Here is an 18,536-nt window from a genome sequence, read left to right as displayed (position 1 = left end):
GAGTGTATAGTCACTGTATTGTAGGTTGAGTGTATAGTCACTGTATTGTAGGACGAGTGTATAGTCACTGTATTGTAGGACGAGTGTATAGTCACTGTATTGTAGGATGAGTGTATAGTCACTGTATTGTAGGTCGAGTGTATAGTCACTGTATTGTAGGACGAGTGTATAGTCACTGTATTGTAGGACGAGTGTATAGTCACTGTATTGTAGGTCGAGTGTATAGTCACTGTATTGTAGGACGAGTGTATAGTCACTGTATTGTAGGATGAGTGTATAGTCACTGTATTGTAGGACGAGTGTATAGTCACTGTATTGTAGGTCGAGTGTATAGTCACTGTATTGTAGGACTAGTGTATAGTCACTGTATTGTAGGATGAGTGTATAGTCACTGTATTGTAGGTCGAGTGTATAGTCACTGTATTGTAGGACGAGTGTATAGTCACTGTATTGTAGGTCGAGTGTATAGTCACTGTATTGTAGGTCGAGTGTATAGTCACTGTATTGTAGGACGAGTGTATAGTCACTGTATTGTAGGACGAGTGTATAGTCACTGTATTGTAGGACGAGTGTATAGTCACTGTATTGTAGGTCGAGTGTATAGTCACTGTATTGTAGGACGAGTGTATATTCACTGTATTGTAGGACGAGTGTATAGTCACTGTATTGTAGGTCGAGTGTATAGTCACTGTATTGTAGGATGAGTGTATAGTCACTGTATTGTAGGATGAGTGTATAGTCACTGTATTGTAGGATGAGTGTATAGTCACTGTATTGTAGGATGAGTGTATAGTCACTGTATTGTAGGTTGAGTGTATAGTCACTGTATTGTAGGACGAGTGTATAGTCACTGTATTGTAGGACGAGTGTATAGTCACTGTATTGTAGGATGAGTGTATAGTCACTGTATTGTAGGTCGAGTGTATAGTCACTGTATTGTAGGACGAGTGTATAGTCACTGTATTGTAGGACGAGTGTATAGTCACTGTATTGTAGGTCGAGTGTATAGTCACTGTATTGTAGGACGAGTGTATAGTCACTGTATTGTAGGATGAGTGTATAGTCACTGTATTGTAGGACGAGTGTATAGTCACTGTATTGTAGGTCGAGTGTATAGTCACTGTATTGTAGGACTAGTGTATAGTCACTGTATTGTAGGATGAGTGTATAGTCACTGTATTGTAGGATGAGTGTATAGTCACTGTATTGTAGGTCGAGTGTATAGTCACTGTATTGTAGGACGAGTGTATAGTCACTGTATTGTAGGATGAGTGTATAGTCACTGTATTGTAGGTCGAGTGTATAGTCACTGTATTGTAGGACGAGTGTATAGTCACTGTATTGTAGGACGAGTGTATAGTCACTGTATTGTAGGACGAGTGTATAGTCACTGTATTGTAGGTCGAGTGTATAGTCACTGTATTGTAGGTCGAGTGTATAGTCACTGTATTGTAGGACGAGTGTATAGTCACTGTATTGTAGGACGAGTGTATAGTCACTGTATTGTAGGACGAGTGTATAGTCACTGTATTGTAGGTCGAGTGTATAGTCACTGTATTGTAGGACGAGTGTATATTCACTGTATTGTAGGACGAGTGTATAGTCACTGTATTGTAGGTCGAGTGTATAGTCACTGTATTGTAGGATGAGTGTATAGTCACTGTATTGTAGGATGAGTGTATAGTCACTGTATTGTAGGACGAGTGTATAGTCACTGTATTGTAGGTCGAGTGTATAGTCACTGTATTGTAGGATGAGTGTATAGTCACTGTATTGTAGGACGAGTGTATAGTCACTGTATTGTAGGTCGAGTGTATAGTCACTGTATTGTAGGATGAGTGTATAGTCACTGTATTGTAGGACGAGTGTATAGTCACTGTATTGTAGGACGAGTGTATAGTCACTGTATTGTAGGACGAGTGTATAGTCACTGTATTGTAGGTCGAGTGTATAGTCACTGTATTGTAGGACGAGTGTATATTCACTGTATTGTAGGACGAGTGTATAGTCACTGTATTGTAGGTCGAGTGTATAGTCACTGTATTGTAGGTCGAGTGTATAGTCACTGTATTGTAGGATGAGTGTATAGTCACTGTATTGTAGGATGAGTGTATAGTCACTGTATTGTAGGATGAGTGTATAGTCACTGTATTGTAGGTCGAGTGTATAGTCACTGTATTGTAGGACGAGTGTATAGTCACTGTATTGTAGGATGAGTGTATAGTCACTGTATTGTAGGTCGAGTGTATAGTCACTGTATTGTAGGTCGAGTGTATATTCACTGTATTGTAGGACGAGTGTATAGTCACTGTATTGTAGGTCGAGTGTATAGTCACTGTATTGTAGGTCGAGTGTATAGTCACTGTATTGTAGGACGAGTGTATAGTCACTGTATTGTAGGTCGAGTGTATATTCACTGTATTGTAGGACGAGTGTATAGTCACTGTATTGTAGGATGAGTGTATAGTCACTGTATTGTAGGTCGAGTGTATAGTCACTGTATTGTAGGATGAGTGTATAGTCACTGTATTGTAGGATGAGTGTATAGTCACTGTATTGTAGGATGAGTGTATAGTCACTGTATTGTAGGACGAGTGTATAGTCACTGTATTGTAGGACGAGTGTATAGTCACTGTATTGTAGGATGAGTGTATAGTCACTGTATTGTAGGATGAGTGTATAGTCACTGTATTGTAGGACGAGTGTATAGTCACTGTATTGTAGGTCGAGTGTATAGTCACTGTATTGTAGGACGAGTGTATAGTCACTGTATTGTAGGACGAGTGTATAGTCACTGTATTGTAGGATGAGTGTATAGTCACTGTATTGTAGGATGAGTGTATAGTCACTGTATTGTAGGACGAGTGTATAGTCACTGTATTGTAGGATGAGTGTATAGTCACTGTATTGTAGGACGAGTGTATAGTCACTGTATTGTAGGTCGAGTGTATAGTCACTGTATTGTAGGTCGAGTGTATAGTCACTGTATTGTAGGACGAGTGTATAGTCACTGTATTGTACGTCTAATCTAAAGGCTTTAATATTGTATAGAAATAAACACAACAGCAGCACAGAGACTCTCTGTTTATTTGTGTTTCTATACTTTCTTCACATCATGTGGAAAACAGATGTGTGGCTTTTAATCTGTTTATAGAGGCAAACTGTAGAGAGAACACAAAACAATACAGTGCCGTGTGTGTGTGTGTGTGTGTGTGTTATACAGCTCTAGTGGATTGAAATGATAGATAAGACATGTCTAAAGATTTTTCAGAAACATCTTAGCCTTTCAGAAGCTCACAGAGAAGTGAGTAGTGAGTGACCTTTGTGTTTAAACTGAAGACTTCAGCAAAATAAACCAAATAAATACAGAATAAAATACTGAATGAATGAATGTGTTCTCTCTCTCTCTCTCTCTCTCTCTCTCTCTCTCTTTCTCTCTGTCTCTCTCTCTCTCTCTCTGTCTTTCTCTTTCTCTCTGTCTCTCTGTCTCTCTCTCTCTCTGTCTCTCTCTTTCTCTCTGTCTCTCTCTCTCTCTGTCTCTCTCTCTCTGCAGCTGTGTGATCCACCTTTAAGCAGAATGCAGAAGCCGCTCTTTCCTTACATTATGGTTTAACCCGCACTGTGATGTCACAGTAATGGCGTCCGTCGTGGCCAATAGGAGTCGAGGAATCCAGTCGCTGGGGCTGAAGGGTGTGGACCCTGAAACATGCATGATCGTGTTCAAGAACCACTGGGCTCAGGTGCTGAACTGTCATCATTCTGATCCAGAAGAAGTCATTATAAATGATGTGAAGTGTTGTAGTAAAATGTTTCTGTTCATTAGGTGGTTAAGATCCTGGAGAAACACGATCCTTTACGCAGCAGCGGAGGTCTCAGCCTCGGGGGCGGAGTTCACGCTTTCAGAAGTCACGGACTCCGGCACGGGGCGATCCCGCTGGACGAGGCGAGCGCGGTGCAGAACTACGTGGAACACATGCTGCTTCTCCTGATGGAGGAGGAGAGCGGAGTGGGCGGAGCCATGGGCCCCATCCTGGAGTTCGTCATCATGGAGAACGTCATGGAGCGCCTGTTCGTCTGGAGCCTGAGGCGGGATTTCACTGACCAGTCCAAGCTGGAGCAGCTGAAGATGTACGAGACGCTGATCGGTCAGGCCAAGCAGCCGCTGTTACATCACAAGCCCATTCTGAAGCCGCTCATGATGCTGCTGTCGTCCTGCTCGGGGACGGCGACGGGTCAAGCGGGTGAGGTTCATGAGTAAATACGTGAGCAATCGATTTACCTTTTTATCTGTTTCATCTTTTCTAGTCTTTGTGTTTTAGTCTTTTATTCCTTCTCGCTTTTGTTCTCATCTCTCTCTCCGTGTTTTTGTTTTATCTTTTGTTTGCTCCACTATTCATTCCCAGGTTCCATCATTTTGTGTGTTTTTTGTCTGTCAGTGTTTGTGTTTGTCTTTTGTTCTGTCGCTCTTTCTCTCTTTTTTTTTTTTAGCTTTTTGTAGTTTACTTTTATGTGTCTATTTCTCATAGTGTATATATATATATATATATATATATATATGATTATATTAATGCGCTGGTTCTAATGTGTTGTCGTTTCCATGGAAACAGCCCGTTTACAGACTCGTGTCAGTCGGAGATCCTGGGCAGAGACTCACAGTCCATCAACGTTGTCTTCCTTCTGTCTCATCAGCAGGTGTTCCCATTTCCTCCAAGGTGGAGCATGAGCTGGTTCTTCTCCTCCATCAGCTGTGCTGCGTTGTGTCCAACGATCCCTCCATCCTCGAGCTGTTCTTCCACTCCAGTGAGGACCAGGGAGCCACCAACTTCCTGCTCTTTTCCCTCCTTGTTCCCTTCATCCACAGAGACGGAGTGATCGGGCAACAGGCTCGAGACGCCCTGCTCCTGATCATGACCCTGAGCAATGACAACCAGCGCGTGGCCACACACATCGCTCACAACACCTTCTTCTGTCCGGTATCTCTCCCTTTAATACAATACTGTCCGGTATCTCACCCTTTAATACAACACCTTCTTCTGTCCGGTATCTCTCCCTTTAATACAATACTGTCCGGTATCTCTCACTTTAATACAACGCCTTTTCCTGTCTGGTATCTCTCCCTTAAATATAACATTGTCTGGTATCTCTCACTTTAATACAGCACCTTCTTCTGTCTGGTATCACTCACTTTAATACAACACCTTCTTCTGTCTGGTATCTCTCACTTTACCACATCTTCTTCTGTCCAGTATCTCTCACTGTAAAACAACACTGTCCGGAATCTCTCACTTTACCACAACACCTTCTTCTGTCTGGTATTTCTTACTTTACCACTACACCTTCTTCTGTCTGGTATCTCTCAATTTACCACAACACCTTCTGTCCAGTATCTCTTCCTTTACTACAACACCTTCTGTCTGGTATTTCTCACTTTACCACACATTCTTTTGCCTGGTATCTCTCACTTTACCACACATTCTTCTGGCTGGTGTCTCTTCATTTACCACTACACCATCTTTTGTCCAGTATCTCTTACTTTACCATAGACATTCTACTGCCCGGTATCTCTCACTTTATCACTATCCTCTCTGCAGTCTGGTATCCCTTACTTTACCACAACACATTATTTGGTCCAGTATCTCTCACTTTCTGCAACACTTTCTTTTGTCTGGTATCTATTTAGTTATTACACTTTTACAATTTTTTTTTCTTTCTCTTCTATAGATTCAGTGGTTAATTTCTTTCTTTCTTTCTTTCTTTCTTTCTTTCTTTCTTTCTTTCTTTCTTTCTTTCTTTCTTTCTTTCTTTCTTTCTTTCTTTCTTTCTTTCTTTCTTTCCTTCCCTCCTTCCTTCCTTCCTTCCTTCCTTCCTTCTGTGTGTAGGTGTTAGCCACCGGTCTGAGTGGTCTGTACTCGTCTCTGCCCGCTAAGCTGGATGTGTCCAGTGAAGACTGGCACTGTATACAGAATGACGAGTGGCAGCAGGAACCCGCACTTGTTCACTTCCTGAACTCTCTCGAGTTCTGTAACGCCGTCATGCAGGTCAGTGGTCAATGAGGTGAGAATTTCACGGTCAGACGTTTTTCTGATTATAGACGTGTATCATTTGTTTGTTTTTTCCTCTGCAGGTGGCTCATCCATCCATCAGAGATCAGCTGGTTGGTTACATCTTTAACGGCTTCCTGGTTCCTGTTTTAGGACCCGCGCTGCATAAAGTGAGTCTTTTCATAAATTCAGAATGTTTAAAAAGTGGGCGGAGTCACAGATCACCTGCATTCATTAACCAGTAATGATTCTATATGTCTGGTGTAACGTACATTTAAAGGGCACAGCTTTTATGCTACGGATAAAGACAGCATAGGCTAATTCATTGTGTGTGTGTGTGTGTGTGTGTGTGTGTAGCTGACCCTGGAAGAAGTAATGACCACTACGGCGTATCTGGATTTCTTCCTAAGGGCTATCACTGAACCTGCACTGCTACACACCTTCCTTAGCTTCGTCCTCCTCCATCGCCATGACAACGTGCACATCCTGGACACGCTGGTCAGCCGCATCAACACGCCCTTCCAGGTGCTTCACATGTAACAGTAGTAAACTGCCCGATGAATAAAATGAAATGTTAATAGTAAAGGTCTCTGCTGGTCACTGTGTTTCAGCTGGGCACCGTGTCCCTGGCTCTCTTCCGCACTCTGATTGGTCTGTACTGCGAGGACGTCATGCTTCAGCTCATACTCAAGTGAGCACTTCCTGTTCTTATTGTCTATCCTTAACGTCATAGTGCACGTTTTTATAGCATGTGTCCTTTGTAGTGATAAGGGTGTGTAGTTTGGGACACGTCCACAGTGATTAGACTGATTCGAGTCTGATTTGAGATGCGTCCACAATGGCGTTTATGTGACCTGTGTAGGATTTAGGACACATCCTTAATCAATTGATATTAGGGATGTCGGCTGTATTGAGAATAGTGTGAGGTTTGGGACGCATCCACGTCACTTTGGACAGATATTGATGTTAATATGATCTGTGTAGTGAGGATGGTGTGATTTGGGACAAGCCCATATTCAAACTATGATGGTGAGGCTTTTCGATGGTGTTTATTTTAACTATGTAGTGAGGATGGTGTGATTTGGGACAAGACCATATTAACATGATGATGGTGAGACTTTTTCAATGGTGTTTATGTGGCCTATGTAGTGAGGATGGTGTGATTTGGGACAAGACCATATTAAAACAATGACGGTGAGATGTTTTTGATGGTGTTTATATGGCCTTTGTAGTGAGGATGGTGTGATTTGGGACAAGCCCATATTCAAACTACGATGGTGAGGCTTTTCAATGGTGTTTATTTTAACTATGTAGTGAGGATGATGTGATTTGGGACAAGACCATAGTAAAATGATAATGGTAAGACATTTTCAATGGTGTTTATGTGGCCTATGTAGTGAGGATGGTGTGATTTGGGACAAGACCATATTAAAACAATGATGGTGAGATGTTTTTGATGGTGTTTATATGGCCTTTGTAGTGAGGATGGTGTGATTTGGGACAAGCCCATATTCAAACTACGATGGTGAGGCTTTTCAATGGTGTTTATTTTAACTATGTAGTGAGGATGGTGTGATTTGGGACAAGACCATAGTAAAATGATAATGGTAAGACATTTTCAATGGTGTTTATGTGGCCTATGTAGTGAGGATGTGTGTGTTTGTGTGTGACGTGTGATTTTCCTCAGGTATCTGATCCCCTGTAATCACATGATGCTGAGTCAGCGACGTGTGGTGAACGAGAGAGATTGCTATTCCGTTTCTGCGGCTAAATTTCTTGCCCTCACTCCATCCTGCTGCTCTCCGGACATCGTGGCTCCGCCCATCCGACAGCTCGACTCCATCACCTGGACTAAGGTCACTGATGGAGCTCAACCAGGAACTATGGGTAATGGAGAGGTTGTCATTGTCAAGGTTTTTATTCAAATTGCAGCAATTCCTGATGAAAAACAAACAAACTTGCATGAGACATTTTCCTCAGGAATTATGGGTAATATGATGTATTCTAGCAGATCTTCAGAATGTCTATTACACAAACACAGTCAGGAATTGTGGGTGATGTAGAGCTGTGTTTACTAAAAACCTGGATGTCATCAGTATCTCAGTTCCTCCGTGCAGATTTTTCATTTTAAAGGACATTTACATCATCGCTCTTGTTTGTTTTTTCATCCTGTGAGCATGTGGGAGAGAACGAGGCCTCGGTCACACACACACACACACACACACACACAAACACACACACACACAAACACAAGCTGTCTCCTTGACCTTTTCCCCAAATCACATAAGGGTGATTAGAAGGACTTGACAGATCTGATTAGGATCTGATTTTATCCTGAAAATATTGCCAGAGAGCCGGAAAAAGAGGATAAATAACATTAAGTCTGTTAGCAACAATGAAATCATTATTTAGAAATCGAAAAAATAAAAGATTAAATATTTTCCGTGACAAAAATTCAACAAACTGAAGAAAATCTGGGAAAGGGATATTGAGGGAAGAGGAATAAAAGACATTTTTGATCAAATAAAATAAGGAACAGATTAAAACTCACTCATTAAATGTTACGTTTGTATTGTTCTGAAGTAAGGGTGTACAAACTTTTGCACTTGGCTGTATTTCTGTCGTACGTCACTAATGTTTCTCAGAGTATTTAAAATACATCTTCAGCACAGCTTACCCATAATGCCTTTGGTCTTCTTTTAGTGATTCTCTAGTTTATATAAACGAAGCTGACGATCGTATTTCCTGTTACAGAAAAAGAGGCGTGTTCCTCGGGGCAGGACGATTCTGGTCACTCGTGTGTGATCGGCTCGGAGATTCACCTGGACGTCAGTTACCTGCATTACCTGTACGACGCCCGGAACAGCATCAGCAAATGCATGCGTGCGTGCCGGATCTGGTCCGCCCCTTACGACAGCGTGACCCCGCCTCCCGAGGACAAATCCCGCCCTCGTGTGACCTCACAGGCTCTTACTGACGTCACTTCCTCGTCCGGTGTCGAGCTCGAGTGGGACGACAGTTATGACGCCGGTTCTTCTGCAAGAGCACGGCAGGAAGAGGAAGAAGAAGCGAACAGAGCGGCCGCTAGCGTTGCAAACGATCCGCCGCAACACATCCAGGAACTCCGAAAGACGGCCACTCTGCTCATCAAAGGCTCCTACGTGGAAGAGTCAGAATTTCAGAACGACGTCATGGTGTACGATTTGGTGGCGCAGAAGGACACCAACGAGTCCGCTGACCAAAAACATATCGTTTCCGGTCACGTTACGAAGGACAACGTGGGTCCAGGAAATCCAGAAGACTCCGGTGAAACATCAGAAATAGGAAACGGTTCCGCGCAACCGGACGTGGAGAAACAAAACGGCGTCCAGACGGAAGCAGATCAGAACTCTCACGACCTTCACGCGGAACACGACGAGGACGACCTAGCGACGCAGTACGAGGAGCTGATCCGCATTCTGGTCATCGAAGCTAAAAGTCCCACAAGGACGCAGCAAGACTTGAGGAACTCCATCATGGAGGAAGAGGAGGACGTGGACTTCAGCACGCTTTCAGCCGAGACGCCCGAAGCGGAAAAATCCCCCTCGCCGTTTAAGACTAAACCTCACAGCGGGAGCATCAATCACGCCATACCTTTTACAGGTGAGACAGCGGCTACGTCTCAAATCACACACCACAACATGGAGCACACTTCATTGGGTTAAGGGTCATTTGATTGGTCATGTGGTGTTCCAGATACTTCTGATTGGTCAATGCAGGTGTAGGTTTTTTGGCATACCATAAAAAAATAACATTGTAGTTGATAAAACAAGTTAATAATGTTATTACTGTATTATAGAGTACTGTATATCAATTATGGAGGTATTTATAAAATAGTAATAACTGAAAATTAAGAGTAATAACAATTTCAAGTTCTGCTTATTGAGAGTGGTGTTTAAAAATGTTGTGGTGTGTGTGTGTGTGTGTGTGTGTGTTGTAGGTCCGTTCATGAGCGTGCTGCTCTCTCGACTAGAGAACATGCTGGAAAACTCTCTGCATGTGAATCTTCTGCTAACTGGAATCCTCGCTCAGCTCGCTGCTTATCCCCAGCCGCTGCTGCGTTCCTTCCTGTTAAACACCAGCATGGTGTTCCAGCCCAGTGTTCGCTCGCTGTACCAGGTAACACACCTGACAAAAACCTTCACAATACCACCACCAGCACCATGCTCCTGCCCCGGGGTTCGTCTTTTCCCCCTTTAAACTATCACAAAGATCAAAGAGTCTCACTAGAGAACGTGAATGTTCACACAGGAAGCTGAATAGCTAGCATCCCAGCGTGATTGTTAGCACAGGTTCACTTTCAGATTTCCAAAAAGCTGCTGTTGGATTTTGTTTCCATGGAGACTCCACCTGAACACCCTGAAACACGCTGTATCTGCAGTCCTGCTGAGTTCACACCCAGCTCGCTCCACCTCATCCATAATGGAGCACTGTGTGGCGTGTAAACATGTAAATCCAATAAAACACCAGCTGCTGCATCACACACACACACACACAGACACACACACACACATATATATATACACACACACACACACACATCACAAGACAGAGCAGAGCTGAAGGTGTTCCTGTGCAGGATCTGATGTGAAACACAGCCAGGGGTTAAACACTCTGAGGATGATCTGGGATTAGGATTGGAATTGGGACTAGGATTGGGATTAGGACTGGGATTGGGATTGAAATTAGAATTGGGATTGGGATTAGGATTGGAATTGAGATTGAGATTAGGATTGGCATTGGAATTGAGATATGAATTGAAATTGGGATTAGGATTGGAATTGGGATTAGGATTTGGATTAGGATTGGAATTTGGATTAGGATTGGGATTGTAATTAAAATTAGAATTTGGATTGAGATTGGGATTAGGATTACGATTAGGATTGGGATTACGGCGCTCCGGGTCTTGTTTGTGTATCACAGTCTCAGGTCAGTGCTTTATATAAGAGGAAAAGAGGAATGCAGATGAACATCTCCTGAAGGAAAGTACGCTGAGCTGAAGATGATGGAGGGATGAAGAACAGATTAAATGAGTGAAATATACGCTTAAGTGTTTTTCTGGTTCTGATCTCTGCAGGTCTTGGCCTCGGTGAAGAATCAGATCGAGCAGTTGGCTGTGAAGCAGAAGGATTTTCCTGCCCTTCTCCTGGCAGCACAGCAGTGTCTTCTGGCCAGAGAGACTTCAGTCACACTGCAAGGTTCATCACTCCTCCTTTCTTTTACAAGCTACTGAAAATAAACAGAACCTCACCCCTCCTCTTTTAGCATATTCTGTACTTTCTCTATAAACTTCACTGTTTCACATTTGGACCCTTTTTTCTGAGTGTCTACTTTCATATTAACGTCCAGCGTGGAGTGGGACATGATAAAGACACTCCATCATCTACATGGACACAACACAAACAGGAAACAGGAGTAAGATTAACTGGACTGATTGTGTTTGATTTTTTTTACAGGAGATTCACTGAGTGCTGGGAAGAACGTGAAGATCCGATCGGTCCAGCCCAAGATGGTGGTTCCTTCCCACAGGACAGAGGTCTATGCCACCGTGGTCTTCACCGAGTTCCTTAAAGAACTGGCTGCTATCACACAGGAGCACTCCATCCTCTCCTACAGCCCCATGGAGGAGTAGAGCTGACTTTACAAAACACTCAACAATCTCAAACTGATGTCTCTGACTCCAAGCCCTCTGACTCAAATGTCTCTGATTTTGATGTTACTGACTCAGATGTCTTTGACTCTGTTGTCTCTGACTGCGATGTCGGTGACTCCAATCCCTCTGACACCAATCTTTCTGACTCTGATGTCTCTGACTCCAATCCCTCTGACTCTGATGTCTCTGACTCCGATGCCTCTGACTCCGATTCTTCTGACTCTCTTCACCCAGAGACGGAGTAAAGCTCATCATTTCTCCATTCCAAGGACATTTCTGACCTTCTCCCTCGTCTCCCATTGGAGGAACAGAGCGAGGTTTATTCTCTCTCAGCATTTCATTATTAATAACATGCTTCCATAAACATTTTTCTTGTAAGATTTTTATGTTTCATTCCCCCTAAAATCTCCGGCTCTGTGCACCATGCTTCATTGTACCAGTCGCAGCTTTTATTCCTTGGATTTGGACATTTAAAAAAAAAAAAAAAAAAAATCTACAATCACAATGTCTCCATTATTTTTTCCCTCGACCATAAAGATCTCCATCTTCTTCCAGCTCCTCGGCTGAAAATTCACATCATTCCTCTCTGGAGAGACCTGCAGAAGAAGCTCCTCTTCACTCATGGATTTATTTCCCTTTAGAGAAGCAGAGCTGCATGTTTTCTCCATCAAACCTCCATCATGCCATGTTGAACTCCACTAGATGCAGAACCCTAACCCGTAAATCCGTCTCTGGGGACCTCTTAAGCTCTCAGGAGGAAATCCCTGCCTGTTAACTCATCTCTCGTCCTCGAGTGAGGGAAACAAAATCACACTTTTTATTAGTCTTATAATTTCAGAATACTTCTTTTATACATGCTTGTAGATGGATATGTACTTCCGACTTAAATCCTGGATTTCTGCTTATTACATCAGTTTTCAGTTCTATCCAGCGAGGAAAAAAAAAACTCTTTTTTTTATATAAGCTTTAAAGTGTTTTATTATATTTTTCCCAGAAGCCTTAGTTTTGAAGTAGTAATGTTCACCAGACTACAACGATGAGAAGATTCACCCTTTATATCCGACACCCGCCGAATCTTCTTCAGCCAATCAGATCAGGTTTGAGTGTGTGAAGCTCGTGCCTTGTGTAAAGGTTTATTCGTTTATAAGGGGGATGTGTAATAACAGCAACAATAGAAATGTTTTTATTTTAGGAAAACAGTTGTAATGGTGTAATTTATTCATGACTGTTCCAGGGGTTGTTTTCAGTGGGTGAGGGTATTTAAACCTTTTGTTTTGTTTTTTTGTATAATGATAACTTAATAATTCTATAATAATAATAATAATAATAATATATTTTTCAAAAATACTCCCATATTTAATAATAATAAATCTTAATTTTTTTTTAAATATATTTGGTCAGTAAAATGGTGCGATTTTATGTAAACAAATAAAAAGGAATTATTTAATATAATTATTATTAGGATGAAAAAAGGCACCATTTTGGATAAAAAAAAAAAAATCCTTTAAAAAATATTGTGATTTAATCAGGACGTGTTTATTGCCGTGATGCTGATTAATCACGATACATTATTTTATCCGTGATAGAAAAATAATAGATAAACACGCTCATTTTCATGACGAGGTCCGAAATAGCAAAAATCTATAGGAATTAAAAGCTAAGGGTCTTTTATTTGATATATTTAGACTGCGCTGGGGTTTTATTGTGTAGGAAGTTACTCAAAAATAAGTGGAAAATGTGAAAAATAGCTAGTTTTATACGCACACAGTCATGCTAGCGACACGATCCACCTCATGACCCGAGACCTGAAATCAACATCTATTGTGAGCTGATTAAACTGACCACATGTCCACTTATAATCACACAGAAGTAGCTGCGCTAACAGCAGGAGGGGTTTTATTATTAAGAAAAATTGCTAATCATGCTAGTTGTCAATGTTAGCCTCTTGGTGGTCCAGCGGAAGGATCCCGTGCTCTCATTGCCGTAGCCCGGGTTCGATTCCTTGGCAGGGAGCTAACCCAGCCACTGAAGAGTTAGCTCTCAGTGCAAGCCCAGATTAAATGGGAAGGTTGCATCAGGAAGGGCATCCGGTGTAAAACCTGTGCTAAATTGAAACACGCGGACTAAATGATCCGCTTTGGCAACCCCGAACAGGGAGCAGCCGAAAGAACAACAACATGCTAGTTGTTAACATTACACTGATCTCTGCACAATGACTAGCATTTTGTTTTGTTTTCAATCAGCAAGGCCTCCAGTCATCAGTGTAGCTAGCTAAATGCTAGTCACGCTACTTCTTGAGCGCATTTTGTGTTGATTGCGTGTGTGTAATGCTAACCGATCTCAAGCACAAGCTAGCAAATGAATGAACCAGTCAGTCACTTAGCATTATACCTACACTATTCTGCTTAGCATGAGCTTATTTAGCTATGATTGCACTTTCCTGGATGACGTGTGCCTTTAAATCCTGACTAGTACTAGTTCAAATTTTCTTTACAGCATCACAGAGGTCTAGTTTTTATTCCAAAGATATTTATATGTGGGGTTGTTAAAAATATCAGGTATATTTTTAAAAGACAGTTTTGTGGATTTGTGGGAGGCTCAGCCGAAATAAATCACAGTCTCTAAATCATCCTTGTTTGTCGTGGTGTTTGAGTAGTGGAGCTGGGTGAAAGGAATAGTGTGTGTGTGTGTGTGTGAGAGAGAGAGAGATAAAACATGTAAATTTACTAAACGTCTCATCCATTTGTCAGATTTTATGCTGTACACTGCTTTATTTTATTTATTTTTTTACAATATGTCCTGTTAAACTATATATATATATATATATATAGTTATATATATAGTTATAGTTATATATATATATACACACACTGATCGGGTATAACATTATGACCACCTGTCTAATGTCCATCAATGAGCCTTGACCGCCCATGACCCTGTCTCCGGTTCACCACTGTTCCTTCCTTGGACCACTTTTGTTAGATACTGACCACTGCAGACCGGGAACACCCCACAAGAGCTGCAGTTTTGGAGATGTTCTGATCCAGTGGTCTAGCCTTCACAATTTGTCCCTTCATCAAACTCAAAGCTCAAATCCTTACGCTTGTCCATTTTTCCTGCTTCTAACATCAACTTTGAGGACAAAATGTTCACCTGCTGCCTAATATATCCCACCCACTAACAGGTGCCATGATGAGGAGATACTCAGTCTGATTCACTTCACCTGACACTGGTCGGATATATTATATATATATATATATATATATATATATGAAATAAAAAGCTATTAAGAATCTATATTTATAAAGTTAGCACTTAAAGCTCACGTCTTCACTTCTTCTAATTCTCTTTCCCTTCATAACGTCATGAACACTGTACAAATACAGGCGCACTAATTGCTTAATTATGAGGCATTAAGAGGTGGTAAAAGGTCAGGAGTTAATCACTGACACGAGAATAATAAAAAAAGAAGACGAGCAAACAGGTGCTTCACTTCGATCTCCATTTAAATATCAATACGCTCATTATCACATGACCTCATTAAAGACTTTTATACAGATGAATAGATTTCTGTTGACAGATTCAGTAGGAGCATGGGCTGAAACAAGCAGGAAGATGTAGATAATAAGGCCAGATGATGAATTGTGGTGGATGTGCTAATCTCTGGCTGCAGGTAACTTCAGGTTAATGTGTTTCTCTGCTCTTCTCCACATCAGTGCACTGGTCACTTCATCACTGAGGCTTTAATGAGGCTCTTCAGCATGAAAAACACCGAACTCTTCCAGGTTTGATCGTGTCAGTTATCAGTTCAAGCTCGTACTGAAGAGCTCTGGATTTTAATCATGATGTCATTTCCTCCAGGATCTTCCTGAGCTGGACCGGATCGGCTCGACCTTTAGATTCCTTCTGAACGGAACCCATCAGCTTATTCAGCACCTTCTTATTGCCCCCTCGGATCACCTGCACCTGCAGGGCAACAACACCACCAACATGGGTTTTAGTTAGCTCAGAGAAAGACGGGTGTGTGATGATGATGATGATGATGATGATGATGTGTGTTATTACAGTGAGTCTCAGGTATGATGATGATGATGATGATGATGATGATGATGTGTGTTATTACAGTGAGTCTCAGGTATGATGATGATGATGATGATGATGATGTGTGTTATTACAGTGAGTCTTAGGTATGTGATGATGATGATGATGTGTGTTATTACAGTGAGTCTCAGGTATGATGATGATGATGATGTGTGTTATTACAGTGAGTCTTAGGTATGTGATGATGATGATGTGTGTTATTACAGTGAGTCTCAGGTATGTGATGATGATGATGATGATGATGATGTGTGTTATTACAGTGAGTCTCAGGTATGATGATGATGATGATGATGATGATGTGTGTTATTACAGTGAGTCTTAGGTATGTGATGATGATGATGTGTGTTATTACAGTGAGTCTCTGGTATGATGATGATGATGATGATGATGTGTGTTATTACAGTGAGTCTCAGGTATGTGATGATGATGATGTGTGTTATTACAGTGAGTCTCTGGTATGTGATGATGATGATGATGATGATGGGTGTTATTACAGTGAGTCTCAGGTATGATGATGATGATGATGGGTGTTATTACAGTGAGTCTCTGGTATGTGATGATGATGATGATGATGATGATGATGATGTGTGTTATTACAGTGAGTCTCAGGTATGATGATGATGATGATGATGATGTGTGTTATTACAGTGAGTCTCAGGTATGATGATGATGATGATGATGATGTGTGTTATTACAGTGAGTCTCAGGTATGATGATGATGATGATGATGATGTGTGTTATTACAGTGAGTCTCAGGTATGTGATGATGATGATGATGATGATGATGATGATGTGTGTTATTACAGTGAGTCTCTGGTATGTGATGATGATGATGATGATGATGTGTGTTATTACAGTGAGTCTCAGGTATGTGATGATGATGATGATGATGATGATGTGTGTTATTACAGTGAGTCTCAGGTATGATGATGATGATGATGATGTGTGTTATTACAGTGAGTCTCAGGTATGTGATGATGATGATGATGATGATGATGATGATGTGTGTTATTACAGTGAGTCTCTGGTATGTGATGATGATGATGATGATGATGATGTGTGTTATTACAGTGAGTCTCAGGTATGATGATGATGATGATGTGTGTTATTACAGTGAGTCTCAGGTATGATGATGATGATGATGATGATGATGATGATGGGTGTTATTACAGTGAGTCTCAGGTATGATGATGATGATGATGTGTGTTATTACAGTGAGTCTCTGGTATGTGATGATGATGATGATGATGATGATGATGATGATGATGGGTGTTATTACAGTGAGTCTCAGGTATGATGATGATGATGATGATGATGATGATGGGTGTTATTACAGTGAGTCTCAGGTATGATGATGATGATGATGTGTGTTATTACAGTGAGTCTCTGGTATGATGATGATGATGTTGTGTGTTATTACAGTGAGTCTCTGGTATGTGATGATGATGATGATGATGATGATGATGTGTGTTATTACAGTGAGTCTCAGGTATGATGATGATGATGATGATGATGATGTGTGTTATTACAGTGAGTCTCAGGTATGATGATGATGATGTTGTGTGTTATTACAGTGAGTCTCTGGTATGTGATGATGATGATGATGATGATGATGATGTGTGTTATTACAGTGAGTCTCTGGTATGTGATGATGATGATGATGATGATGATGATGTGTGTTATTACAGTGAGTCTCTGGTATGTGATGATGATGATGATGATGATGATGTGTGTTATTACAGTGAGTCTCAGGTATGATGATGATGATGATGTGTGTTATTACAGTGAGTCTCAGGTATGATGATGATGATGATGATGGGTGTTATTACAGTGAGTCTCAGGTATGATGATGATGATGATGATGATGATGGGTGTTATTACAGTGAGTCTCAGGTATGATGATGATGATGATGATGATGTTGTGTGTTATTACAGTGAGTCTCAGGTATGATGATGATGATGATGATGATGATGTGTGTTATTACAGTGAGTCTCTGGTATGTGATGATGATGATGATGATGATGTGTGTTATTACAGTGAGTCTTAGGTATGTGATGATGATGATGATGTGTGTTATTACAGTGAGTCTCAGGTATGATGATGATGATGATGATGATGATGTGTGTTATTACAGTGAGTCTCAGGTATGATGATGATGATGATGATGATGATGTGTGTTATTACAGTGAGTCTCTGGTATGTGATGATGATGATGATGATGATGATGGGTGTTATTACAGTGAGTCTCAGGTATGATGATGATGATGATGATGATGATGATGATGGGTGTTATTACAGTGAGTCTCAGGTATGATGATGATGATGTTGTGTGTTATTACAGTGAGTCTCTGGTATGATGATGATGATGATGATGATGATGTGTGTTATTACAGTGAGTCTCAGGTATGATGATGATGATGATGATGATGATGTGTGTTATTACAGTGAGTCTCAGGTATGATGATGATGATGATGATGATGTGTGTTATTACAGTGAGTCTCAGGTATGATGATGATGATGTTGTGTGTTATTACAGTGAGTCTCAGGTATGATGATGATGATGATGATGATGATGTGTGTTATTACAGTGAGTCTCAGGTATGATGATGATGATGATGTGTGTTATTACAGTGAGTCTCAGGTATGATGATGATGATGTTGTGTGTTATTACAGTGAGTCTCTGGTATGTGATGATGATG

At 41.1% G+C, this 18,536-nt stretch overlaps 2 protein-coding genes across 4 annotated transcripts in view; one reads left to right on the top strand and one right to left on the bottom strand.

Annotated features, from left to right (window-relative positions):
• Nucleotides 1–14,362, top strand: part of fhip1aa (FHF complex subunit HOOK interacting protein 1Aa) — a 31,254-nt gene extending 16,892 nt beyond the window's left edge. For 2 of the 3 annotated variants that reach the window (XM_058384598.1, XM_058384599.1), the window contains exons 3-14: nucleotides 3,554–3,740; nucleotides 3,824–4,241; nucleotides 4,690–4,973; nucleotides 5,880–6,038; nucleotides 6,125–6,211; nucleotides 6,399–6,566; nucleotides 6,653–6,732; nucleotides 7,729–7,928; nucleotides 8,796–9,683; nucleotides 10,021–10,199; nucleotides 11,158–11,278; nucleotides 11,537–14,362. In XM_058384598.1, the coding sequence (XP_058240581.1) occupies nucleotides 3,636–3,740; nucleotides 3,824–4,241; nucleotides 4,690–4,973; nucleotides 5,880–6,038; nucleotides 6,125–6,211; nucleotides 6,399–6,566; nucleotides 6,653–6,732; nucleotides 7,729–7,928; nucleotides 8,796–9,683; nucleotides 10,021–10,199; nucleotides 11,158–11,278; nucleotides 11,537–11,712 (2,865 nt within the window). In that variant the 5' untranslated portion in view covers nucleotides 3,554–3,635 and the 3' untranslated portion in view covers nucleotides 11,713–14,362. The remainder of the gene's footprint in view (nucleotides 1–3,553; nucleotides 3,741–3,823; nucleotides 4,242–4,689; nucleotides 4,974–5,879; nucleotides 6,039–6,124; nucleotides 6,212–6,398; nucleotides 6,567–6,652; nucleotides 6,733–7,728; nucleotides 7,929–8,795; nucleotides 9,684–10,020; nucleotides 10,200–11,157; nucleotides 11,279–11,536) is intronic. The other variant, XM_058384600.1, reaches the window with a different exon arrangement.
• Nucleotides 14,363–14,513: 151 nt separating this feature from the next.
• gatb (glutamyl-tRNA(Gln) amidotransferase, subunit B) overlaps nucleotides 14,514–18,536 on the bottom strand; it is a 32,798-nt gene continuing 28,775 nt past the window's right edge. Inside the window, exon 13 of the mRNA XM_058384619.1 lies at nucleotides 14,514–15,699. Coding sequence (XP_058240602.1) covers nucleotides 15,574–15,699 — 126 coding nt within the window. The 3' untranslated portion in view covers nucleotides 14,514–15,573. The remainder of the gene's footprint in view (nucleotides 15,700–18,536) is intronic.

The sequence above is a fragment of the Hemibagrus wyckioides genome, linkage group LG29 (assembly GCF_019097595.1).
Source record: "Hemibagrus wyckioides isolate EC202008001 linkage group LG29, SWU_Hwy_1.0, whole genome shotgun sequence".
Classification (NCBI taxonomy): Eukaryota; Metazoa; Chordata; class Actinopteri; order Siluriformes; family Bagridae; genus Hemibagrus; species Hemibagrus wyckioides.
Note: the sequence above shows the minus strand (reverse complement) of the source record. Positions and strands in the feature narration are given on the sequence as shown.